Source organism: Pleurodeles waltl, chromosome 4_1 (assembly GCF_031143425.1).
Source record: "Pleurodeles waltl isolate 20211129_DDA chromosome 4_1, aPleWal1.hap1.20221129, whole genome shotgun sequence".
Classification (NCBI taxonomy): domain Eukaryota; kingdom Metazoa; phylum Chordata; class Amphibia; order Caudata; family Salamandridae; genus Pleurodeles; species Pleurodeles waltl.
Genome location: NC_090442.1, coordinates 711,611,495 through 711,638,956, shown reverse-complemented (window position 1 = coordinate 711,638,956; position 27,462 = coordinate 711,611,495). Strand labels below are relative to the sequence as shown.

At 43.6% G+C, this 27,462-nt stretch overlaps 1 protein-coding gene across 3 annotated transcripts in view; it reads left to right on the top strand.

Moving 5' to 3' along the window:
* The window catches only part of TASOR2 (transcription activation suppressor family member 2), a 759,889-nt gene that overhangs the window by 166,804 nt on the left and 565,623 nt on the right, over nucleotides 1-27,462 (top strand). For all 3 annotated transcript variants that reach the window (XM_069229296.1, XM_069229295.1, XM_069229294.1), the window contains exon 14: nucleotides 23,414-24,205. In XM_069229296.1, the coding sequence (XP_069085397.1) occupies nucleotides 23,414-24,205 (792 nt within the window). The remainder of the gene's footprint in view (nucleotides 1-23,413; nucleotides 24,206-27,462) is intronic.

Below are 27,462 nucleotides of genomic sequence, written 5' to 3'. Positions count from 1 at the left end.
GACTTACTAGTAAATCAAATATGCCAATCATGGATAAATTAAACACCAATACAATTTACATAAGAAGCACTTGCACTTTAGCACCGATCAGCACTGGTAAAGTTTGCAGGGACAATAAACCAGCTAAAACAAATCAGAACAAATAGAAGGGGGAAGGCAAAAGGGTTGAGGATAACCCTCCAAAAAGGGACATTTCCAACACACTCATTATTAGGCATAATATTGGTGTAAATATTGTGGATTTTAAAATGGATTGTTCAGGAAGATGAGACATAGTCAAGTTGACTTTATGAGCGTATAAGTTTACATGCACAAGCTTTTATTGCCTGAACTGTGATATCATCTCTCTTCTTGCCGACTTAAATGAAAGCCTGTTGGAATTTAAAGCCCCAGTAGCGATTGGGGTGCGATTTCAATATTTGTCTTGAGGTAGCACTAGGTGAATCGCCAAAGAGGTTGGCAGCTGGGATTCCCAGAGTAAAGAAGCAGCTCAAAGTGAGAATCACTGCCAGTTTTAAACTACAGGGGGAAGAACCTCTCTGTTCCAACTCCTCATGTTGTAAGCGTCATTGAGAACTGGACGATTACAACATTGGCCAGCATGTCTGTAGAGTTACCCCGGCTGCATACTGTGCGGCAGGTATAGATTCCCAGGCGTTGATATTGCTTATATTAGCCTGGTGGTCATGATTTAAGAAACATTGGTGGAGAGCGGTGTCCTCCCCAAGCACCCCCCCCCCCCGCAGTTTAAATTTGGCGGTGATTCTCATTTTGAGGTGCTTTGTATGCTTTTGTGCATATTTAAGGAACTTCAGTCTTCCTAGTCCTGAAGAGGCCTGCGAATGAAGTTTGGCATAAGCACATCAACAATATCTACAGAAGGTGCGATCTGCGTAAATGTTAAAAGAACAAGTGAGTTTTACGGACTTTAGAACAAGGACAGGGAATGACTGCCCCGAAAAATTATTTTTCTGGATGACAGTTTCCATGGAGATAGCATTAAGTATTTTGTGCAACCACATTTTGTTTCAATACAAAGAAGAAAGATGCAGTTTTGTACAGAATTCTTGATTTGATTTAGTGTTTTTGTTCAATGGTGACAGGTTTGAGATATTTTTCACGGTGCTCCAGGGTACTGCTTTGTAAAGTGGAAACACTACATGAACAACAGGCCTCGAAAAATCATAAAAATTTTACTACACCTGCAGGTCGAGTAACTTAAATAATCTACTTGACCTAATTGTAATGTACTGAACCCGTAAATGGGTCTGAAATTGTATAATCCTAGACAAATAGTTTACAGAGTCACCTTTTTCTTCATTCTCACATTGGATTGCAACTTTAAATATGTGAGGCAAGTATTTCTGGAGTACAAAAAACTACTTTATTTGATTAAGTAGACTAAAGTTTGCTGCATGCATCCCAAGAATCTAGCCCACATGTAGGGGACACATGACCCATGACTTCTTTTAGTTTACTAACAGCATTGCCATTAGGCAGGAGTGTTTCTCAATTTGTTTAAACACTCGATTTTAATAAGTATATTACTAAACCATGATGTGGTAGCATATTGTCATCTACACACAGTACATTTCCAAGAAATGTCCAAAAACCTCTCAACTAACTTGCAGCTTTACTGATAAAACTATATAGTGTATTAACAATCTGTGAAAATTGGGTTTCAGAAAACATATTCTTTGCACATCAACACGTAAAGTATTCTGATTTGTTTTCATCCTATTAAAATATTTTTTTCGTCACACAGAAATGTAAAACAAATGGGGTTTCACAACTACTGAAATATATTTTGACATGTTTGCACAGTTCACTTAGTCGTTGTAGCTTAGTTGTGTGTTAGGAAAAACCTGACACACTATATCCGTTTATTATACTTTCTAAACATCACGTCACACAGTTCACCTTTCAAAGCCTTGGAACTCTGCAGTCAAGGAAAAGTAATTGTAAGACAAACTACCTTTTGACCACTGTCTGTGAACACAGAGCAAATGTGACTTAAGAACAAGATTTAAAGGGATCTTTTATTGCCCATCCACTTTTAAACTGAACAGAATACTTGTTCCTTGTCAACTCGCCAGAAGGGGCGATTAACTCCTAACAATAGCTCTACCTGATCTGATAAGACTAGCCATAGCGAGTGGCCGAGTAGATTATTTGAGCCCTGGAGAATCATATAATAATTATTGAATACGTCTATTGATTTGATTGATTCTAATATCCCAGTTTTAAATTGAATTATTTCACAGTGGCAAAAGTTAACGATGTTATTGAGCCCGCATCATACCACATTATTGTTGTGGTGGGAATGCAGCAAGCCCGGATGCTCCTACGCGTGAATTTTATAAGGCTATGAAAGAGATAAGAATTCTAATATGGAAGGAATAATTTATTGAGTTGTTGGTAGGCAGCATAGCAACCCCTGTATCTTCTAACAAAGCAGTAATAACCTTACTGTTGAACCTTTGAAAAATCTGCTGAAGGCCAACTCGTATACACCTATTTCTTTATTAATTTATGATTATAAGACTCTCTATGGTGATAAGTAGCATAGTGCACCCAGATCAGAAGAGATTTGTGCCTGGTAGGCAGTTGCATGATCTTACTCATTAGTTGATATTGTCAATTGACATGGCAACTGCAAACTTAGATCCATTGGCTTTATTAACTGTTAACGCAACCAAGGCGATCATCGGGGTGTGCTGGGCATACCTGTGAGATTTTAGAGATCTTTAGCCTCCCCTTTGGGTTCATTGCTGTAGTCAAAGCTCTTTTTACAGCGCCATCAGCTCAGATTTTGGTCAGTGAGATCCTGAGAAAGAGAATTAACCTCTCTAGAGGGGACACGTAAGTGTTGTCCACTTTCCCATTTACATTTTGATTTGTATATTGAGCCCCTGGTGCAGGCCTTCAGGCAGATATTGAGATAGTGATTTTTAAGTTCCAGATCCACAGGATTAAGCTTGGTCTCTGTGCAGAGGGATGTGTGGAGGAAATAAGGAGAAGACTGAGGTAGTGGCATAGAATTTGGACAGCACAAGGTTGCGTTATTAAAACAAAGAGTAAGTATTTTTAAATCACAGTTATGCATAAGTTACATGACATACCGAAGTATAATCTGAGTAGTGTGAGAAAGGAGATTGAGGTACTAATAGGATGGTCTGTGCCCCTTCCATTAACACTTTATAGCAAGGCACATTTGGTCAAGTTTGCAATCCTTCGCATGCTAACCTATTTGTTTGATAACATCCCTCTTTTGTTCCCCAAAGTGCAAGAGAGATTAGGGAGTTTTGTCTGGGCCTTCAAGAGTTATAGACTGAGCTGGAAGAAACTATGAAGAAAGTTGGAAAAAGGAGGGGTAGTGCTTCTGGACATTTATTTCTACTTTCTCTCCAATTCGGGAATAGTAGAATGCTTTTAGTAGGCCAGACAATTTGAGGAGGTGCAGAATTGATGCAGGTATTCTGAACTCTGTTAGACAGGTTGGATTTCTGTTCAGGTTTAGGGACCATGTTTTTTTATTTTTTTTATTTTTTTAAAGTTATTTTGAAGGTGCTGTGGGCTTTCTTGGAGGTTTGGTGTAGGAAACTGGGTTGTGGTTGCAGAAGCCCCCCATTTTTTGCCTGTTTTTTGATGAAACTTTGACTGAGGTGCACTGGGTTCCTGCTAACCAGGTCCCCAGTGCCAGTGTTTCTTCCCCAAAACAAGACACCTGGTCACTTGATCACCAAGTGGCTTGGCCCTTTACCACCTTTGTTAGTCCTTAGTAAATGGTGCCCTTGGTACTGGGGCAGGAGTACTAAAGGGGATTATGCCACTCTAAGGGACCCAGCACCAAACTCATACAGACGCCCCTGCAGGCTGTGTGACAAGGTACTCCATAAAGTAAAATCACGACATGGCACACACTTGTGTGCCATGTCCCCTAACACTGCCTTTAATACCTGTAAGTCACCCTTACAGCCCTAAGGCAGGGTGCATTATATTGCATGTGTGGACATATCTGCAAGAGCAGTCATACCTTGCTATATTTTTATTGATTCTGATTCATATTAAGTGAACAGGGACGCCATTTTAAATACATGTGCTGGTCAATACGAGTTCCCCAACTCCATGATGGCTTCACTGAAAATAGGGATGTTTGGTAGTGGACATCTCGTATTAATAAACCCTCACTGATTCCAGTGATGGATTTATTAATACCTACACCCAGAGGTGTCCTCTTAAAACTTACCAACTCAAGGAATACCTGTTTTAAGAAGTACACTATCCTACACAGAGTATTCCTAACCCCAGAACTCCTACCTCGAATGTTCCCTGTGGCCTCACTGACATTCCCTTGGTGTCAGTCTCCCTCAGCAGACCTACAGCACATGCTATGGGCAGGTCCAGTCATAACCACCTTCAGCGGGACGTGCACTCTGCCCTCGCAGTCATAACTGAACACCCAAAACTTAATACATGGGGGTCCACTGCCCTGAAATATATACCCGCGACGCACAGCCCAAAAGATCAGAGCCTGGTTCTCTAACTGTGCACTACTACTCGCAAAACTTCTTCTTACCATGCACTGGCACGCCCCTGATCTCACACTCGCTCCCAATGGCAGTCCATGCTCATTCGATGCAGCATGGCACAAAGCTCTGCCGTGCATTGGGAGGAAGCACATCAAATCTGTAAACACCCAACATCTCCTGCCTGGGACACCATACCATTTCAACTCCAGGCACCAGTTGCAGAGACTCCTCCCACCCACATCCCCCCACCTGCCATATTTCCCAACTGTTAAATCATATAGCCCCACCGGCTCACTAATCCTAATACCTGCACCATACCAGGAGGGGGTGACCAAAAGAAAGGGTTGTGAAGCCCCCCTCACCCCTTCCCCACCGCCCTAAGAGAAGAAAGTGGGCTGCTCTTAAAACAAAGAACAGGAGTCCACTGGAGGCCCCTAAAAACAGTCCATGAGGCTGTGCCCAAACACCTCTCAAAACAAGTGGGTGCCAGGGTAAACTGGGAGTCAAAAAAGGCTTGGTGTTTTGATTGTAAGCAGACAGGGCACCAAACCAAGGACACTTTCCGCCCTAAAACCAAACCCACTAGTGTGCCCCCAGAGGTTGCCAGTGTAGTCTTTGAGGATGATTTTTAAGATAAGGAATTGCTTGTAGCTTTTAACTGGAAAGTGGAACCGAAAGGTGAATTGATGATTCCAGAGAGAAGCAGACACTTCCACCAACTACTGGTGAATGGAATTTCAACGACTTCCCTGAGAGGTGCCTGTGCCAGTCACACCATTGTGCATGCCAGGCTATTACTTTCAAACCAGTATATCCCAGGTGAGACTCGAAGAGTAAGGAGTATCACAGGGGATTTTACTGATTGGCTTGTGGCTTTAGCACCCCTATAAATAGCTGGGTCCCTTAGTTGGAGAAGGGTGGTAGTTTGTACAGATCTTGCCCTTGTTTGTCTCTTTGGAAATGCCCTCCCAGAGGGTGGCCAGCTCCCAAAAGAGGAACTGGTCCAGTGCCAGTCCTCTCCCAGGGATTCTGGAGGTGCTGTACCTACAGTCAGTGCATGTAGGCCCCAGAAGAAAAGAAAACGGTGAACGTGTAGGAAAGGTGGGCAGCTTTGAACCAAAGTTCCACTAAGCCAAGAAGATACTGCTCCAGTAAGGAAGAACTCCATAGTTGGCACTGGTGAAACTCAACCTGACCCACAAGAAGTCCTGAATAGTCAGGCAACTGTTAAGCATGAGATAGTGGCTCCTCAGCTAACATGAGAGAGAGTGGGAGAAGGATGTTTGGTACTGGGTGTAGTACCAGGCCCCAACCTAAAATAGCAGACATGCCCTTTAAACTCAAAGAAACCTGTAAGTTAGCCCCTTCACCTGTCAATGAAGAGGTAAAGCTGTGGCTCTGGGCACTGACAGCTGTCAGTGACTTCTGCTGGGAGTTAGCCTTTATGGCCGTACTGTCCCTAGCATGGTGGTCTGACCCCATGTCAGATAGAAAGCTAAGCCCCCAGACACTGTTGGTCATGGTGGGGTTGCTCAAGTTGTGGATGAACTCTTTGGGCGAGCTAGTGGTTGTCCTGGCTAAGATAGGTTTACCAGAGGTGGACACCTCTGATCCCAAATAAAATAGAATGGGCAAGGAAACTAAACAAGCAGAAAAAGTACATTTTAAATGGGGCACTCACACTGTTGAGGTAAGTCAGCTTCCCAAAGGAAATGACCTAGACAGGAAGATGTAAGGCAGAATGGGCCCTGCAACCCTCCAGCCTGTTTCCTCGCCTGACAGACTAAGAAGACCTCCCAGGTTGTGGTTGAGTCTCCTGGTGTGTTGGCTGGATGGGCGAAGTTGTGTAGGAAACTGGGTTCTGGTTACAGAAGCCCTCTACTTTTTGCCTGGTTTTTGATGCAACTTTTACTGAAGTGCAATGTGTTCCTGCTAACCAGGTCCCCCAGGCTAGTGTTCCTTCCAAAAAACAAGACACCTGGTCACTTGATCCCCAAGTGGCAAGGCCCTTTTGCACCATTGTTAGTCCCTAATAAATGGTGCCTCTGGTACCTAGGGCAGGGGTATTAAAGAGCATCTCCCAAGACCTGCAGCATAGCTTGTACCACATTAAAGGACCAAGCACCAAACTTTTACAGACTGCCGCTGCATGGCAAGGCGCTCTAAAAAGTGAAAGTACGACACGGCACACACTTTGAACATTGCCTGTAATACTTGTAAGTCATCCCTACAGCAGGCCTTACAGCCCAAAGGCAGGATGCATTATATTAGTATAGTAAGTGAACAGGGAAGCCATTATAAATACATATGCTGTACACTGGTCAGCATGAGTGCTCCAGCTACATTATGGCTTCACTGAAAATAGGGATGTTTGGTATTAAACATCTCGTATTAATAAACCCTCACTGATTCCAGTGATGGATTTATTAATCAATACATGCACCCAGAGGGCACCTTAAAGGTGTACCCTAAAAACCTTCCAACTATTGGTGAGCTGACTGACTAGTTTCTACCAGTCTGCCACCAACAGAAACAAAACCTATTAGGCAGGGAAATTAACACACCCCTTACAACAGGATGACCTGCAAATCTGCATTCCAAAGCACAGGAGCGTCATAGAATCCCACTGCCCTTGGTATGCATATCTGGCTTCCTTCAGAAGGGAGATGTCAACTCACTGTCCCAGGCCCATTTGGCACCTGGATAGACAAGAAAATTAGCTATGCAGGAGGTGTATTGCATTTGCAGGCTGGACACATCTCTAGGGTGACCATCCTCAGATGAACATAGCTTTAAGAAGTCCACAATCTTGTGTGTGGTCGAATTAGGAATTCTGGGACAGGGTGATGCCCACTGCCTGGGAGGACTACGTGCCTTTATCAATGACCCAGAAACTCCCGTGGAGCAGTGGAGCTTCTTCTCTGCAGGCACCCTAAGAGACCTGAGAGGACTCTGGACCACCAAACCCCAACACCTGAAACCAGGACCAATGGTGCGATCGTGGTCCTTCGAGCCCTCCAGAGACAATGCCCACCTTGGACTTGCCCACTGTGAATTCACCAACGCCAGTAGCAGCCCCTGTTTGCATGCCCCCTCAACTGCCAGTGCTCCCGGTGATTAAAATCTGACTCCTTAAGACACCTCTGCACCTCTTCTCCCTGGTCCATGGAGAACAGGACCTAAGGTGTCTCCGCGTCCACAAGCATTGTGAGAGATGAGCCCACTTGCTAGCCTAACTGGCCTCCCAGGCCGAACCCACAGCCTCTTTTTAACCGGACCGATCCCCATTTACTAACATTGGGCACCCAACGCTGAAAAGCACCTTTGCACCCAGCCGCCGCAGTGCCACCCGAGGTGACCGATGGTGCTGCCTTAGACCCTGCCCCCTAGCCCCATGATACCTGCCAGTAGAGGCACAACCATATATCTGGCAGATCTCTACGCCTTCTTTATTCCACAGTTAAATCGGCATCCCTCAGGAAAAATAAATGTTTTTACGCTCCTTAGAATATATGTGACCCAGAGGAAGGTGGGAAAATTTGCATAGGTGCTACTCCTTGCTGCGGTCCGCGTGAGGAGAAGAAGGCCAATGATACACAAGTTTGCCTCTTGCCCTAGGCTGCACAGATATTGGGAAGGCATACGCAGAGTGATATCTCAGGTCATTGGTATTCAGACCCCAGTAGGCCCCTTCCTGATTATGTTTGGAACAGATGGCCAGCTCAATTCTTGTATATTTTACAGACAAAAATGCCTTCTCTTATACCTGAGCTTGCTGGCAATGAGAGAGATTTGTGTGAACTGGCTGAAGGGTACTTAACCCATTTTGAGTGATTGGAAGAAAGCTTTGGACAGAGTATGCAAATTAGATATGGATTGTAATAGAATCAGGAGTTTGGAAGGGTTCTGGTTTGACTGCGCCACATGGCGAGAATCATTGTCCTGTCTTCATCCTCTCCTCCCAATACTGAGGATTGATTGGTGATAATTTCTTCAGAAAATAAACAATCTCATCCACCTGCACCAAGTTCTCCACTAAAGGTTCTTCTCAAACAGATTCATCAACCGTCTTTGGAAGTCCCAATTAATCTATGAACTAAAGACCCTGTCATCCAACTCATTAGAAGGGTGTGAGGTCCCAGAAGAAACATCTTTGGGAGTCAAGAGATATCTCCATAAAAGAAGCTTGTTTACAAAGCAGTCATGCCGGACTTCGATCTGAATCTCCCAGTCCCAGAGATGGCACTGCCTCATTTAGACGAGGACGGGTCATATTCTGGTTTCCATGATTTCTCACCAGTTTCTCTGGAGTCAGTTCCATCCAAGATCTCTCCTATTGATGACCTGATCGCTTTCCATGAACTCTTTACTAGGCTCCTAGAAAGTTTAGTCTGCAGACTGTGACATCTTTGGCCATTTCTTTTTTTTTTTAAACCTGGACTACTAGAGCCTATAAGGGACACTATAATTATTTCCTTCTGTGTTCTAACTTCCAAACATCCCTTGTGAAAGAATTTTAGATCAGCTAACGTATCCCATATTCTTAAAGGAGGTGGTCTCTATATATTTGTTAGTCGCAGCCACCGATAAAGATGGAATATAAAGCAACTGGTTCACCTTCCTGTACTTTTCCAGGGAAAGAGAATGTGAAAACTGTTTTTCTTGTGAATAAAAGTATGTCAGACTAAGGCTGATAGTAAAAGCTGTCAGTTGTTTTTGTTAACTGTTTTTTGTCACTGTGGCATTCTAACGTGGCATAACCTGATTGGGGTACAGCTGATCGGGCCACAGTGGATGTTTGTTTTGGGATCTTGTTAAGACACACTTTCATCATCATTTAACTTTATTTCGGTGAGTAAAAACAAACCATTAAAGTACAATATACAACAAAAAGAGAGAGGACTTCTAAAAGCAGGGAGGTATTAAAAAAATAAGGTAAAAGCACAGTTAAGAGGGACAGGACAAGTTTTAAAAAACAAACAAGAAATAAGCAGTCAGATAAACATCACTTAATATAATGAAAAGCAATACTCAATAATGAGAATAATTCCATGAATCAGCACTGGTTAAAAATATAATACACCAATATCTGTATACTGTGGAGCAATCACACATCCAATTTGATAAATATAAATAGATAAGTCTAAAAATTAATTCCCCACTCTTGCTCCTTAAAATTGCTGATCTCAGATGTCATTATAATACAAAAAAAAATCCCCTTTTTTCCCCCATTAAAACAACTGTCTGGGTGGATGATTTTCGTTTTAAAATTCTCACAACATAAAGTAAGGGATCAGTTCCATAGGTCTATAAATAATCCTTAAGGAACCAAACCAAGGTCTATGTCCTGTACAAAAAAAAGCTACAATCATACATCCAAGTTAAATAAATATACATAGGTAAAACTGAACAATGACTACACAATTTTGTCCCTTAAACTTGCTAATCTCAACCGCCAGATAGACTCGAGAAAACTTGCCACTGGTAAAGCTATCTGGTCGGACGGGTCGCATTTTAAAATTCTCTCAGCATGGAGACAGGATCTAACTCCTAATTGTTTGAAAAGCGGGATGAGCCAAAGTGCTCTTTGTTTGTGATATGCTTGACAGTGGAAGAAAACGTGTGAAACAGTTTCTTCACTTTTACAACCCATCGGGCAACCTTTAGATCTATTAGTTGAACTGGACCATTTGTACGTAAGGCAGCACAGAGGGAGAGACCCAATCCTAAACCTGATAAAGAGGGCACGAGCAAATGGAGATAACTTTGCATCCAAAAAGGGCTCAAATTCGTAATGACATTTAACAAGTAAAAAATTGTCGGACATGGACAATGGAATAGAACCAGCAAATTGTCCAACCTGAACATTATGCCAATAAGCATCCTTTAACAGCTGTGCAGCATTTTTAGGAATAGAAATAGGATCATGCCAATAGGAATCTAACCCCAGACGGGAAAAAGATTGTTCAACAAAAACACACCATTTAGATTTAATACTAAAATCACGGCCCACCACATTTAGGAAGCCACACCGAAAAGGGGTTAAGGCATCAGTTGTCCACAGCCGAATCCAAAACAGCAGGGGCCTTAGGGCAGCAATCTGTGAGATTGAAAAAAGATTTAGGTCCAGGTGAATGGGCAAGGATGGGGTACTCGATGGAACATTTAACATCATTTTTAAAAACTGATTTTCCGCCCTAGCCAGATTCGCCAGATTACAATGGCCCCAAAGTTCGGCTCCATATAAGGCGGCCCCCCTAGCTTGAGCTTTGTATATTTCCAGTGCAGGAGATATTGCAAATTTCGGGGAACTAGAGGCAAATCTGACAATTCCACCCGCCCTCTGCTTCAGGCATAATAAAGATTTATGGCGCTGGGCATGCCAAAGATGTGAATCTTCCACTTTAATACCTAGATAATCAAAGGTATCCACCCTTTCCAAAGGGACATCATCTAAATATACAGGCCTCTTAATTTTTTTTCTAATATCTCCAAAAACCATGTATTTTGTTTTTGCTGAATTAATTGATAACCCATGGTCAGTGCAAAACTCCAGGAATCTGGAGAGCAGCCTAGAAAGGCCCATAGCAGTACGTGATAGCAATAGGGTATCATCTGCAAACAGAAGACAGGGAATCTTCTGCCTGCCCAGGCTAGGAGCATCACTTTGACAGTCTAAGAGATATGGCAAACAGGCATTAATAAACAAGAGAAATAAGGTGGGCGCCAAGACACAGCCTTGCCTCACGCCCGTGCAGTTGGGAAAGCAGGGGTCAGATCGCCAATGGTACCCCAGCGGACTTTAGCACAATTATCAGAATAAAGATCCTTGATAATATTAATCATGGAACCCGGAACACCGGTGGTACTAAGGACCTCCCGAAGCTTGGCACGCGGGACCAGGTCAAACGCAGACTTCAAATCAACAAAGGCCACAAATAAGTGGCCTTTGTCTGCATCTACGGTCTTCCACTTGATGGTGGTAAATCGGAAGATCTGGTCGATAGTGCTGATCTTGTCCCTAAATCCTGCCTGGAGATGGCTTAAGACCAAATTTTTCATTATCCATTGTTTTAATCTAGTAAGCAACTGGTACGAAAAGATTTTCTGCAAGTTGTCTAATAGACTGATAGGCCTATAATTCCCGGGGGAGCTCTTGTCTCCTTTTTTATGAACGGGGACAATAATCGCCATCTTCCACGAGAGCGGATAGGATCGAGATGCCATGGCAGTGTTTGATACCCTGTTTATATAACGGGTCCACACAGATAGGTCTGATTTGTACAGATCCGAGGGAATACCATCTTGGCCAGGGGCCCTACCAGATCTTTGAGCGCAAATTGCCATCTCTGTTTCTTTTAGGGTGAAGGGCGGCATTTCAGGCTGGCACAGTGCATAATCTATGGAAGTATCATAAAGCTCCATCCGAGAGCCATACAGTTCACGAAAATAAGAGAGCCAGGTTCCTGGGTCGATATGACATTCAGTAGTGGATGACAGGCCTGGGTCGCTGCGCGCAACCAAAGTCCAAAAGAGCTTGGCGTCGCGAGAGCTAGCAGCCTCCGCCAGACACTCCCATAAATGCTCCTCATATTTGAGTTTTGATAGAGTGAGAGTAGACACATAGGGGGTCATTCTGACTCCCGCCGGCCGCGGTAACCGCGGTGCCGGCGGGAGCCGCCAGAATACCGCTGCGCGGTCAGAAGACTGCCGCGGTTATTCTGTGTTTCCCGCTGGGCTGGCGGGCGACCGCCAGAAGGCCGCCCGCCAGCCCAGCGGGAAACCCCTTCCCACGAGGGAGCCGGCGGAGTGGGAAGGGTGCGACGGGTGCAGTAGCACCCGTCGCGATTTTCAGTGTCTGCATGGCAGACACTGAAAATCTTTTAGGGGCTCTCTTACGGGGGCCCTGCAGTGCCCATGCCATTGGCATGGGCACTGCAGGGGCCCCCAGGGGCCCCACGACACCCCTCACCGCCATCCTGTTCCTGGCGGTCAAAACCGCCAGGAACAGGATGGTGGTGAGGGGGTCGGAATCCCCATGGCGGCGCAGCAGCGGAAAACCGGCGGGAGACCGCCGGTTTTCCGTCTCTGACCGCGGCCATACCGCCGCGGTCAGAATGCTCTTGGGAGCACCGCCAGCCTGTTGCCGGTGCTCCCGCGGTCCCCGGCCCTGGCGGTCCATGACCGCCAGGGTCAGAATGACCGCCATAGTTCTTTCTCACATGTGTAATGTCGTCCTGGTTCTTTGCCTTTAAGGCTTCAGATAGAAGATGCTTGGCCAGCCGACACTCTTTGTCAAACCATTTGCACCTAGGAGCAGAAGATTTTGTTTGGGATTTGGAAGGTTTAGTGAAAAGCTCCTTAAGTTCCGCAAAAAACCCCACATGGGCGGACAAAATTTCTGAAGGAGATAATGCAATGGAGTCCTCAAAAAGTTGGTGACGGGTCATCACCATGCCAAGCTTATGGTTCAGTAAGTCAGATTTTAAAAATGAGGGCCACTTTACCGCAAGCTTATTAGTGGAAAGTTTTGACAGAACACTTCGGCCAACCAAACCTGCGGGTAGATCAAACAGGGCTACGTTATATGCAATTTGCAGGGGGGCATGGTCGCTAGTGCGGGGAAGACCCACCTCTACATTAGTTATGAGATGCCAAACTCGTAAATCCAAGATGACATAATCCAAACAACTACTATAATTACCTCTGAAAAAAGTGGGCCTAGCAGGGTTATCATTTGGAAATCGGCCATTTCCAAAGCGGAGGCCGTAGGTAAGTGCAAGGTCTATTATCTGAGACACCCTAGGGGAAGGAGTGAGTGGCGTAGGATGAAATTGAAGTGGGGGAATGTTCCACACTACATCCTCATCCTGAGTGGACTCAGCAAAGGCTGAGCCAAATTCAATTTGGGCGTTGAGATCACCAGCAATAATGACTCGATATTTAGAATGGAATTCTGAAAGAACATTATGCAAGCGATAAATGGTATCAGACTGTTGGTTAAGGGAGCCTGGACGGTTATAGATATTAATACACAGCACAGGGGTACTAGACCTAGGCTGTATTACTATGGCTAAAATATCACAAGAATCAACAGCAATTTCCTTGACCCTAACCATCTCAGACATCTTGACCCAGATACATAGACCCCCAACCGCCCTTCCCCTGGGGGATTGAGTTGCCTTTTTTATAAAAGAACGATAACCTTGCCTATACACACTTTCTGGCTTAAGCTTATAACTTTGTTGCCTGTTGCATAACATAAGATGCTGGAGTTGCCTTTTAGTAGAGCATCTCTTTGTAGTTTTCAAGTGGATGGTGAAATCCAGAATATGAAAATGGAAGAGAAGACTGTAAGTTCTATTGGCCTAGAAGAGAGCAAGGATTTTCCACAGATGTAGTGTAAATGTTGTAGTAAAGGAAAACACTTACAGATCTCGATTAGGAAACAAAAGATAGATGGACAAAAATTTCAGAAGCATTCTGTAGGAAAGTGCCCTTTTTGACGTGGTATTCCCCACTTTTTGCATGTTAGTTCATGCAGTTTTGACTGAAGTGCACTGGGTTCCTGGTAACCAGGCCCCCAGTGCCAGGTCTCTTTCCCTAAAGCTGTGCAATTGATCCCTTATTTGCCAATACCTTTAGAACCTCTGTAAGTCCCTAGTAAATAGTAACACTGGTACCTAGGGTGTGGCTCCCAGGGAGGGTTCCTGAGGGCTGCAGCCTCCAAAACCCCAGGAGTGCTGTCAGCATTTTAAGAAACAGCCAGCATCTCTCATGGAGTAGTTGAGCTACATCTGTGTATTTCTGCAGACACCAAAAAGACCGACTTGAGAGCCTCTGCAGCACAATCCCGCTGGACAGAGCTGCACTGTACACGATCGCCTCAGCCCAAGTTGATGTGAACCATCTGTGAGGCACAGAGACCCTCAAGAGATGGACTCCCCCCTTGGGTTTAGCCAGACTGGTCCCCCAGTCCCTGCCTGCAACCCTTTTCTGCAGGGCAACAGGAACAGCAAGAGCCTCTGGAGCGCCGTGACCGACACCTGAAAGCACCACTTCACCCGAGCCCCACAGTCCAAGAAGAAGTGGACCAACAGTGCCTACTGGGTCCTGAGACCCTTCACTGCTGATCCTACCCCTTTGAGTTTTCCCAGACTGGTCACCCAGTCCCCATCTGCAGCCTGTTTTTGCAGGCATCCAAAAACCGTGAGTGCCTTCCACAGCACAACCCCGCCTGACAAAATGCCACTGCACACGAGCCCCCCAGTCAAATTTCTGTGGACCATTGATATCCCTGTGGGGCCCAGGACCCTCGAGAAAAGAGCCCCCCTGTGGGTTTCACTGGACTGGACTCCCAGTCTTTGCTTGCAGCCTCATTTCATAGGCCCATTTTCCCATTTAAATCAATGGGGCACCTGATGCTGAAAAGAACCTCTGCACCCGAATGTCCCAGGGCCGACCGCGGTGACCTGTTGTTGCTGCCTTGGACGTGCCCCATAATTACCTTAACTCCAGAAGGACAGTCCTGTAAGTCGTTACCAAGTACCCAGATGCAGTATATGTTTCTTTCCCTTACGGGATAGCATTACCATTTTAAAGATACAAGTACAAGTCTATTTCTGTGTAACTTAAAAAGTAATTATATAATTACGAAGTTCTTGGTGTTAAAAGAAATTATAGAAATACGTGTTATTTTTCTATCTTGGTGTGGGTCTCTTTATTGAGTGTGTTTATCACTTACTGACTCAGTGTATGCAACACATGTCTAACACTCATCTCCGATAAGCCTAAGGCTGCTCCACCACACTGCCCCAGATGGTGCACCTTGCAATTGCCAGAGCAATCGTCTGTCCACATAAAAGGGATACCTAGACACTTTACACAGCATACCTCTTTTTGGTATACCTTATAAAGAGCCAGCTTCCTATATAGTCCTTTTCAGAAGTCTTCCTGAGGGAAAGGCAAAGGGCAGAAAACTTCTGGTGCCTTAAAGAAGGCATAGACTTTAAGGCATGGTCAAAGTGGGCAATTGTTCAGGGCCTCAACCTCCAAGCCACCCCCACAATAAAGTGAGTGGACAATTGAAATTCCTACCACAGTAAAATTGATCAGCAGATTGTTTTTTACTTTCTCATCTGGGCATGTTTAACAGAAATATAGGACCTATTTTGCTAAGGATTTCCACCAGAGAAAAGTAATGCAAAGGGACACAAAGCAGTGCAAACTCTAGCAAAGATATTTACATTCCAGTGCCAGTATTATTTTTCTCCCAAAGGGTGCCCTTTTGCAGTTTTAATAGCGCCTGAATAGAGCATTGCTTGGGTGGATTAGTGCAAGCACCAATAGTTTTTTTTTATTTTTTATTTTGACACAAAGACTGATCTACTACAATAGCCAGACTGGGTTTTGTGCAAGAAATAATGCCTCATTGTAGTAGGCGTTATCATGGAGAGATGTTTAATTTCTGCAAACATGTCAAGCATTGCATTTTAGCTGCACTATGCAGCACATATAAAACAAGTGGAAAATGTAAGAATTTGTCTTGGCATAGAGTTTTGTACTTGAAACGTTATGCTTCAAGTACACCTTTTGTGCTAGACAGTTCACACATACCTCTGCACTATGGTGCAAAAGGTAGCCACCTGCATAAAGAAAGTGAGCAGGATCAGGTCATTTTTAGTAACTTGGCTCTGTTCTGTTTCTTCCCTTGAGCAACTCATCAAAAAAGCAACTTTGCTTACTTACTGCATTGCACTAACTATTAATCGGCTCCTGTGTGTGCATGCCTGGCCTGTTCAGCCTTATCCCTCACTCGTGCAAGCAGTGGTTGGCCTTTCCCAGCCGTTCCATTTCATTTCTCTTCCCTTACTTCCTCACTTAATCTCTGTTAACTCTGTTTCTTAACCTCTTTCTCACAATCCACTTACTAGCTCTATTTCCTACCTCACCTCTCTCAATAAACCCAAAACATCTAATTTTGCTTCATATCAACCTCTGTCTCATTACCTTGCTTCTCTTTCTTTCTCCCTCTCTGACAAGATCTATATTTATCACTCTTGCTCCCGTCTCTGCACCTCAGTTCGCTCTCTACCTGACCACTTTCTCTCTTCCTCACTGTACCTTTTCTATTTGACCTCCCTGTATCTCCCCTCATCTATTCATTTCTCACACCCACCTTGTTTCTGTCTTTACATCACACATTTATCTGTCTTTTTCGATGTCTTTGCTACCTTATCTCACTCAGCTCTTTCTCTGCATCACCAGTTTGCCACACCTCTTTATCTAATTTCTCTCTCAATTTCCCTCACTACCACACCTCTCTATATTCCACTGTGATTTTTTTCTCTTCCCACCTAACTTCTAAATTTAGCTCACTAACCTCTCAGTTTAGCTCACTATTGGTTCACATCCTCATCGCTTCACCTCATCTTTCTCTCATCCTAGGTTTACTTTCCTTCATCTCTGTAAATATAATGCTCCTTTCTGGCTATTTTTGTTTGTCTTCATCTTTTTTCTCTTTTCAACTCCTTTGCTTTTTCTTCACACACACATAAACACTTATCTCTTTACAGACCTCAGTCTCCATTTCAAATCAGCCGCTCCACCTCAACCTCTTTCTGTGTAGCTCTCACCACCTCACCATCTCTTCTTCTTTTTCTATCTCACAAATCTCTGCATCTGTATAAGCCTAAACTCTCTTTCTCTATTCTGTTTCACTTGGGTCTCTCAACTTCCTTTTGCTCTACATCAAATTTGTCCTTCTATCCATCACCCCTCTCAACTTTTTTCTTCTCCACTACACTCTTTACATGACCCATTTTCCTGTATGTCTTCTCATTTCACCCATCTCTACCCTTCATCTGTGTTTTTCTTCAAATCTGTCTATCTACCTTTTGCTGCCTTTACCGCTCTCTAATTCACATTTTTCTCCATTACCTATCCCTCTGCCTCGCAGTACTCCCCTGCGTCTCTCTACATTTGTCTCCCCCTCTCTACTTCTCTTTTCCACACACTATAACCTCACCCATTTTTCTGTATCTCTTTCTCTACCTAGATCGTCCTCTTTCTACCTCTCCTTATGTTTCCTTATGACTATCTTATATTAATTTTTTACTTTACTTATCTCCCTGCCCCATATATCTTTTTACATCATCTATTTCTACTCCCCTTCTCGTATTACTTCATGTCTCTCGCTTAACCGTTGAGAATGTGACTCTGTACATTGCTTGTATCTGTGTCCAGATAGCAAGAGCTCTCTAGCGGTTGCTGTGGTGAGCAGCTAAAGCTTATCTAGGGGGAGTGTAAAGCACTAGTAATACCACAATAGTCAGTCAGTAACAGTAAACAAGAAAAAACACACAAGTTGTTTCAAATATAAAGGTTTCCCTATTGCAGCACTAAAGACTATGCTAACATTAGTATATCTCCACTTGGAGAGATCTACACACAAAATTTACACTTAGAAACAATCAGAAATAGCATAGAAATTCATGGGGTCTTATTGAGGGACCAAACCATATACTAAGAAAGTGGTATAAGAATGGAGGTTCCCAAACTAGGTAGGTTTGTTAGGATCCCAGAGGCTTGGGGAGTAAGAAAATACCAGAAGTGAGTAACTGTAAACCTAAACGCGCCTGGGTGCAGAGTTGTTATTGAGTCAGGTGTCCCATAGGCTAACACAGGACTACTATCGCGGTTGGATTTGTATGGATCCAGGACCCTTCTCCTCCCCAGTGGACCAGAGGAAACCAGTTGGCACAAAGAAGTTTGGAGAGTGCCCATACATGTGGATACCCAGAAGACCAAAGTACCTACACAGGGAGCCCAGGTGTTGGAGTCATTGGAAGCCTCGGTTGCGCAGATGCTGTTGCGACCCGTGGACCAGGTCGGTGGAACCCAAAGGTGGATTCCAAACGAGAGGAACCTAAATTAGAAGGGTGCAGTGTACAGACCACTCTGAAATTTGCAGGTGGTGCAGATAGGCAAAGCCCACCCTCTTGGAGGTGAAATTCCTGCAGCACGGTGAAGGAGAAGTCCAGCTGCGGTGTCCAGGGAATGCTGGAGATCCTTGGAGTCACCCACAAACTGTCCCATGTTGGTCGCCAGAGTGCAGGGGGTCAGTGACCAGCAGGGCCTCCAACAAGCCATGGCAAATAGTAGTTACAAGGTAAGTTGTAGGTATTTGAGGACCAGCAATGTCCTAGTGACTCGACCCTTGGAAGAGAGTCAGAGCAGGTCTTCAGCATTATTGAAAGCCAGCCAGAGTCGATGGAGCCCCCACGAGTGAACCACTGGTGGCAGGCAGAGTGAATCACAGAGAGGCCTCAACAGCACAACAAACAGGAGTCTCAAGTTGCAAGAGCTGCAGAGTGGAAGCTGATCCGGGAGTTGCAGAGTGCTGGTGGCTGGGGCTTCTTGAAGCCTGAAGATTTCCTTGGAGGAAGAGTAAACAAGCCTTGGCAATAGTAACAGTCGCGGTGCACAGGGGTTCCTGTCCAGTGGCTGCAACAGGGGCCCACAGTCTCCCAAGTGGATCAGAAGACAAGAGGGACCTGAAGAGGACCATAGAACCACCACCCATGTTGTAAAGCTTTTCAATGTCCATTGGACAGCAGGATCCACCAGCCAGTCGTCATTGTCTTGAGGTGCTTGCAGATTCAGCAGAGACTCCCTCACTCCAAGGGAGATTCCTTCTTGCTTCTTGGATGCAAACAGAGTCCTTGTGTCCCTGGAGGATGCACAGCCAAGGGTGTTGCAGAAATCATGTAGGATCTGGAGTAGCAATGTTGCAGTAGGAGCCCTCCCAAATTGATACAGTCTTGTTTCAGTTCCAAAGCAGACCAGCAGCGGTTCCATTGGCCAGGAGCAGAAGAGTCTTGCAGAGAGTTCATGGTGTAGAGTCTTGCTCAAATAATCTTAGACCCACCCTTGAGGCAGTCCTCCAGTAACCCTAAAAAGGGTTTGTTCACACTCTGCAATGATCCACCTATCAGAGGGGGCAGGGACGTCATCTACCTGGCCTAACCAGTCAGATGCTCTCAGGGGCCTCTACCAACCTTGTTTCCAAGATGGCAGAATCAAATGGCCACCTGGCAGAGCTCTTTGCACCTCCCTATGGGAGGAACTGGACAGGGGGTGGTAATTCCTGTTTCCTTTGTGTGGTTTTGTGCCAAAGTGGGAACAGAGGTTCCTGAAATAATAATAATCGGATTATGCAAGGAGTGCATCAAATGTGCCCTTCAAAGCAAGTCTGGTGGCGTTCAGAGGCCACCCCATCCCAGCACATAGACATCTATTTCAAAGGGAGAGGTGGTCACTCCTCTTCCGTGCAGGAAATCCTTTGTTCTGCCTTCCCTTGCCTGAGTTAGGCTCACCAGCAGGAGGGCAGAACAGTTTCTGGGGTCGGCAGCAACATAGGCTGGCAGCCAGACCCTGTAAGACTGCAGAGGCAGAACTGGGTGATTCTCTAAGGAATCCCCAGAGTACATGGGATCATGCAATCAGTACTGGAATCAGCGTAGTTGTATGAGTCTAACATGTTTGATACCAAATATGCCTAGGTTCGGAGAAGGCATTATGTAATTAGACCACTTGTGTTGACCAATGTCCACTACAAACCTTAAGATGCCTTCCCCGCACTTACAGAGCCCAGAAAATTGAGTCTGGGGTTTGTAGGGATACCCTGCTCATACAGGGGTACCCTGATACTTTTGGCTTGAAGTCCGCTCCCAGTGCTTTTTCAAAGGATGCTTCGGTAGTACCAGCATACCCCTGGAGATAAGGAATGCTTATTTACTCACAGGTGGAAGATTGATTGATTAAGATTTTCTCTCATCCAAATCTTCTTCGGGGCCACCAGTTACACTAGACCTGTTCTTCAAGTTGGGCCTGCAGCTGAATATAAAAAAATCATCATTACTTCCTACATAAATAATTCTGCACTTAAGAGCTTTCCTAGTGTACATACAGAAATATAAAGTTTATTTGTCTTAAGAATTGTTGTTTGATAAATCAGACATGCCTTCGACTCGGACTGTTTCAGTGACCTTCAGTTGGTCGTTTTCTCGCTTCTGTAATCAATAGTTTCAATGCATTTTTCTGATCCTGGATGCAAGGCTACACATGAAATTCCCTGCAAGAATGTGTGGAAGAATATTGGTTTTAGAACACAAGAAATTAGGACACAAACTACGTGTCATCTCATGATCGGCAGCACTTGCATTGATTGTACATGAAGAAAACCCTCAGTCTTGTGTACTCCTCCATCTTCTGCTTGCCTCATAGACAGTGTTTACAAATGCTTCTCTGGATGGGATGATGCTTACATGGGCAATCTTAACTTTTGTTTGTTGCCCTCTGCACAGAAAATGTATTGCATCAGCATATTTTAGTTGATGGCAGTTCACCTGGCACTGAAGTCTTTCCTGTCAGTGATGTCACCAGGCTCTCTTCTACTTCAGACAAACCATATATCAACTATGTTCTTCCTGACAATCACTTTGCATTGGCTGTTAGCAAGAGGTGATCCACTGAAACACCTGAACCGTCAAGGATTGCAAAGCACAAAAGCAACAAAATTGAGTTGTCATTTGTCACAGCAGAACGATTTGCTTTTAAATGAGGAAGTGTTTGCAGACATCTCCTACTGTTGGGGACATCAAGAAATTAACTTTTTTACAGCCAAACAAAATGCAAAATAACCTGCTTATGCCTGTCTTCCATCACCGCTTGCGTCTCAAGCATCGTTTTCTCTACTCCTGAAATTAAAGATTTACTCGAGTATTTAAGGAAAGTGTTTCCTCCAATTGAAGGCTTTTTCCTCCCTGGGAATTGAAATATGATAATCTCTAAATTAACAGATCCTCCTTTTCAAACAGTCCATGAGGCTGATTAACAGCGCCTTTCATGAAAGGTTGTTTTTTAATGGTTATTACATCTGCAAGGAATGTGAGTGCGTTTCAGGCTGTGTGTGCCAATGAATTGAACACTGTTTTCCATTATAATAAAGTGTAATAAAGAACATACCCCTTTCTCTAAAAAAAGTGTTTCCGATTTACAAATCAGACTATTTTGTTTTCCCCAAATCCAACGTTCCCAGAGAGATCATTATATACTTTTGATGTCAAAATTGCATTATATTATTATTTGAATAAAACTAAAACGATTTGTAAGGTCAAACAGCTCTGTGACAGTCATGATGCTGTACGGACAGACCCAGCTTGCTCCAAACAGACCATATCTATAAATCATTTCTTATATTGTTACTGGTTATTACAAAGCTGATAAGTCCTTACACAGTCTTTTCACAGTAAGCAGAGAACCCTTTTTACAAGTGATTGGCACTGCTTCTCTGATAAGAAATGTCACCACTCCCAACATTTGTAAGATCAGTTCATACGTTAGTGTAACATTATTGTCTGGACGCTGACAAATACTTTAGTGGGTCACTCACATAACTTGCTTGCCTAAGATTTCAGTTCTGTGCATTGATCACACAGTTACTGTTGGGTTATTTTGCTAGTCTATTTTAACTTTTATGAGTATCAGATAGAAATGCATAGTAAAGAAGAAACAGTTATTTGTAATTCTAGTTCGTCAACCTGGGTATACTTTCTGAATTCATGAAAGCTCCACCCACCCCCCCTCATTTAGGGCCACAGATTTTGAACTGGATAATGTGAATGTATCTTCACTTTGCTCCAAAAGTGAACTACCTAATTGACATCCTGCTAGGCATGATGGGAAAGTGCAGTCTTAAGGATTTGTAAAGACACAGAGTTTACATCCTAATTTGTGTATGGTTTACATTGGAGTTTCATTTCCTGTTTTAGTCTCACGGTACGCTGCTTTTAAAGTCGTGTTTTCAACCAAATGCAGTTTTTTTTACTTGTATTTTGGCTCATTGGCAAAAGGACAGTGAATATTTCCTTCTTGGGCATGTTTTGTGCTAATTTGGTTAGATTGGAAAACATTCTCATTTTGTATGAAAGAATTGTATGCTGGTGTCTCGTGCATGCTCTCAGATATTCTACCTTTTATACATTGAGGGAAGAACTAGATTTGCAATCAAGTAACTTTCTGATGTTGCCACACACAAGTTGTGAAAGCAAATGGCGGTGTTCAATAGTAGATAATCCACATAGAAGCACATCTTTACTTCAGTGTTATTACTTTTAAAAAACACAAAATGCTTGGTCTAAGTGGTTTGATAAAGGTGAAAAGGGTTGGGCTGTAAGGCCAGTTCTTCCTGGTATTGCAGTCACTGTAATAGTAACCAGTTAATTCCAATTAATGAGATTATATTTCAAGACAAAAATACTGAAAAAATATCTGTAGAAAATACTACATTACGTCTTCTTATTTTGTTTGGAATGATTCATTCAGGTGCTTTTTTGTGTCTAGTGACTCTAATTGCAAATCTGGAGACAAGTGAATAGCACATTGAGGTTTGCCTTAATATATCTCAGCCAGAAATAAATCCCTTCTGATCATCCTTTTAAAAATGCCCTATCAGAGGTCTTTGTAAAAATGTTCACAGCACTAGTCCTAGTTTGTTTTTCAAACACTGTACCAAAAATGAAGCTGCTTTATCAAAGAGATCTTATTTTTTGATTGAAGCTTTTCCTCCTTTGGGCAACGATGTTGTCCCTTGCATCAAAATCAACAACAGTAACCATAGCTGGCAATCAATGGCATGTGAGAGAAACCTAATATTACCTTTTAAACAAGTGATATGAGATCATGTCCCAGCAGCCCTTTTAATGTATAAATGTATAGTGTGAACTGTTGTAGCAAAGTTTTGTAATATTGCAAGCTATGTTTTAAAATGTTCTGTAACTAATATTTTCTGCATTGGTTTTCTTTACTATGGAATATAGATATGGAAGACGTTAACATTGGAAAACGTGGAAACAAAATGTCAGCCACAGTAACTAGCCTCTTGCCGGCTCTAAAATATGCACTGCGACAAGCGAAAGAAGCTCAACTAGCAGAGTCCATTCACAGGGGTGCTCAGGTTGAAGAATATTTTCAAGAATTTGTAAGACTCCGAAAGGATGCATTGTCACCTTCTGACCCACAAAGCACCAGCAGCAGCACCACCTCTTCCCCACTCTACTTTGACATGTGGACTGACTTTCCAACGCCTGAAGTGTGTAGCCAGCTGGGCTTCTCGCAGCTGGGAACATATATCTCAAATTCAAGCATCTATGCTTTGCAAATATCCAAGGCTGTGGAGCTTTTTGCTCGCTGTAGCGTATCCACGTATTCCTTTCCCAATCAGAGTCCTAAAATAGATGTTTCTTCTTTAACACCCCAAGAAACAGTGGAGGATAACATGGAAGTTGGTGTGGTTCAAATCAATGGTACCCATGAGCAGAATGTAGTTACAGAAAGCTCTTGTGCTAAGCGAACCAAAGAAAACAAGAGCCTGAAAAAAGCAAAATCTAAAAAGAAGCTTCGTAGAGCCATTTTAAGTGCCAAAAAGCGAAAGAAGTCTGCACCGAAAACTGTCATCCCTATTACCAAAAAAGTGGTAAGTTTGAGACGAACAACACGGGTCGTTCCAGAACCGAAGCGTCCACCCTCAAGGGAGCAAGCTGGTGTTCATGGAAAAAGTGAGACAACCCTTAAACTAGCGAGTGCATCATTCCCGCAGAGACGTAAAAGAGGTTAGTGTAATGCCATCTTTGTGTTTTTTGTTTGTTTCCATATAACTTTTGATGGCTGCAGCCTGAGAGACGATGGGGCTCGTTCTGGTGGAAATCAGAAAAAAACATTGGAAATCACATGATTTAGGTGATGACTTTAGGTCACATTCTTACCATGTACCATTGTCTTGGATTGCCAGTATGGTTATGAGATTTCCCCTTCCGTGGTGTTAACCTAACTTTATCAAACAATAAGAATGAAAATTGCCCATTTAATGTGTGAGCAGCCAGCTTTGGCCATTCGACTACAACCACCTATCTGAAATATTTCTAGCAATGTACCAATCTCTGAGAAATATGTTAGTTAAAATGAAAGGTCAGAAGTGTGAAATAGTTGTGTAAAAGTACACATTTTCATTTTTTGCTTGCCCTTTGTTGTTACCAGTCCTCTTTATAATATGCCTTGATCTCGTTCAAATATATCATGGCAAAAAAAAATAATAGTCTGTATTTGAATGATAGCAGTCTTTGGTGGCAATGTGTATAACCATGTTAGCCAGGTGAGCTAGCTGTAAGGTGGCTTTTTTGTTTTTTTAAGAAATTACGGATTTTTAAAGGGGGAAATAATCGAACTACAACCTTGCTAGAATACCATCTATACAAACAATTGATGTAATTCAAATGGAAAAACTCACCTTGCTGTGGTGTATTTTTGGGTCTTTTCTATCCCATGCAGTAGGACCACATGCACATGGTGGATACGATGTGTAAAGTAGACTTTTCTATTTATTGAATTTTGCTACGTTTTTGGTATCCAAATGTAGTACAGTGTACTTAAAAGAACACATTGTGTACAATGCCTTCAGAATCATCACCAGATAGTATGGGTAAAATCAGAATACATTTAATGACCATATACCCATTTTCTTCAGGAGCTTTACCTGTATGAATTGATGTATGTTCGAAACACATTGAAAAATCATTATAGGTCTGGTTGATGGTTCAGGAAATCTTAACAAACATACATCTGTGCTACCAAAAAGGGTCTGACAAACATAACGGTGTATTACATATGTAGATTGACATTTGGTACAAAAATGCTAATGATTCGCACATTTAGTTTGTTTATTTTAGCAATTTGTTTGCGAAAGCTATGAATTATCTACACACATGAGCCTTTGTCGAATTAAGAACTTTGTAGAGACTTTAGAAATGTATAGTTTTCTGTGTGCGTTAATGGGTTTCACACCTCTTCCTAACACTATTTACAATTTGACATAAAATGCAAAAATAGAAATTACTGACCACGCCTTCGAAAATGGAAACAACTGTGGTGAAAAGATTACTTTTCTACTGTTGTTGAAAGCTTGGAAGTGATTCATTTTAGCACAGCAAACGTTTTGTAGATTATATTTTTAGAAAACAATCCACATTCCTTCTGGCGCACAGTACTACATTTTGCATCACTTTTTTTTTTCCCCCTTGTTCCTCTGGGCAGAACCAAAAATTCTGGATACCTTTACAGTCCCCAATACATGGGGAAAATGGATGCAGATTTGGACTGAAAATCTTTTGTGGGGAAAACGTTATGAAGGCTTAAGCGTGAAATATTGACAAGAGGGCTGTTTCCGCTGAGCACTTAAGGAGCTACGCTACAATTTTTTTGTTTCTTTTTTTATTTAAAAAGTTATTTTATTTTGGTTATATATTGACGAATTAAGACAAATCATAAAGAAATTTGTAAGTTAAATAGACCTAATGGGAACGTAGGTGTAGGAAGTTGGCTCTGTATGTGCCATTTCAAAGTAAGGAATAGCATGCACAGAGTCCAAGGGTTCCCCTTAGAGGTAAGATAGTGGCAAAAAGAGATAATACTAATGCTCTATTTTGTGGTAGTGTGGTCGAGCAGTAGGCTTATCAAAGGAGTAGTGTTAAGCATTTGTTGTACATACACACAGGCAATAAATGAGGAACACACACTCAGAGACAAATCCAGCCAATAGGTTTTGTTATAGAAAAATATCTTTTCTTAGTTTATTTTAAGAACCACAGGTTCAAATTCTACATGTAATATCTCATTTGAAAGGTATTGCAGGTAAGTACTTTAGGAACTTTGAATCATTACATTAGCATGTATACTTTTTACATAAAACACAATAAGCTGTTTTAAAAGTGGACACTGTGCAATTTTCACAGTTCCTGGGGGAGGTAAAGTATTGTTAGGTTTCACAGGTAAGTAAGTCACTTACAGGTTTCAGTTTTTCGTCCAAGGTAGCCCACCGTTGGGGGTTCAGAGCAACCCCAAAGTTACCACACCAGCAGCTCAGGGCCGGTCAGGTGCAGAGGTCAAAGAGGTGCCCAAAACACATAGGCTTCAATGGAGAGAAGGGGGTGCCCCGGTTCCAGTCTGCCAGCAGGTAAGTACCCGCGTCTTCGGAGGGCAGACCAGGGGGGTTTTGTAGGGCACCGGGGGGGACACAAGTCAGCACAAAAAGTACACCCTCAGCAGCGCGGGGGCGGCCGGGTGCAGTGTGCAAACACGCGTCGGGTTTACAATGGTTTTCAATGAGAGATCAAGGGATCTCTTCAGCGTTGCAGGCAGGCAAGGGGGGGGCTCCTCGGGGTAGCCACCACCTGGACAAGGGAGAGGGCCTCCTGGGGGTCACTCCTGCACAGGAGTTCCGTTCCTTTAGGTGCTGGGGGCTGCGGGTGCAGGGTCTTTTCCAGCTGTCGGGAAATGGAGTTCAGGCAGTCGCGGTCAGGGGGGGAGCCTCGGGATTCCCTCTGCAGGCGTCGCTGTGGGGGCTCAGGGGGGACAACTTTGGTTACTCTTGGTCTCTGAGTCGCCGGAGGGTCCTCCCTGAGGTGTTGGTTCTCCACCAGTCAAGTCGGGGTCGCCGGGTGCAGTGTTGCAAGTCTCACGCTTCTTGCGGGGAGTTGCAGGGGTCTTTAAATCTGCTCCTTGAAACAAAGTTGCAGTTCTTTTGGAGCAGTGCCGCTGTCCTCGGGAGTTTCTTGTCTTTCTTGAAGCAGGGCAGTCCTCAGAGGATTCAGAGGTCGCTGGTCCCTTGGAAAGCGTCGCTGGAGCAGGTTTCTTTGGAAGGAAGGAGACAGGCCGGTAAGTCTAGGGCCAAAGCAGTTGGTGTCTTCTGTTCTTCCTCTGCAGGGGTTTTTCAGCTCAGCAGTCTTCTTCTTCTTGTAGTTTCAGGAATCTAAATTCTTAGGTTCAGGGGAGCCCTTAAATACTACATTTAAGGGCGTGTTTAGGTCTGGGGGGT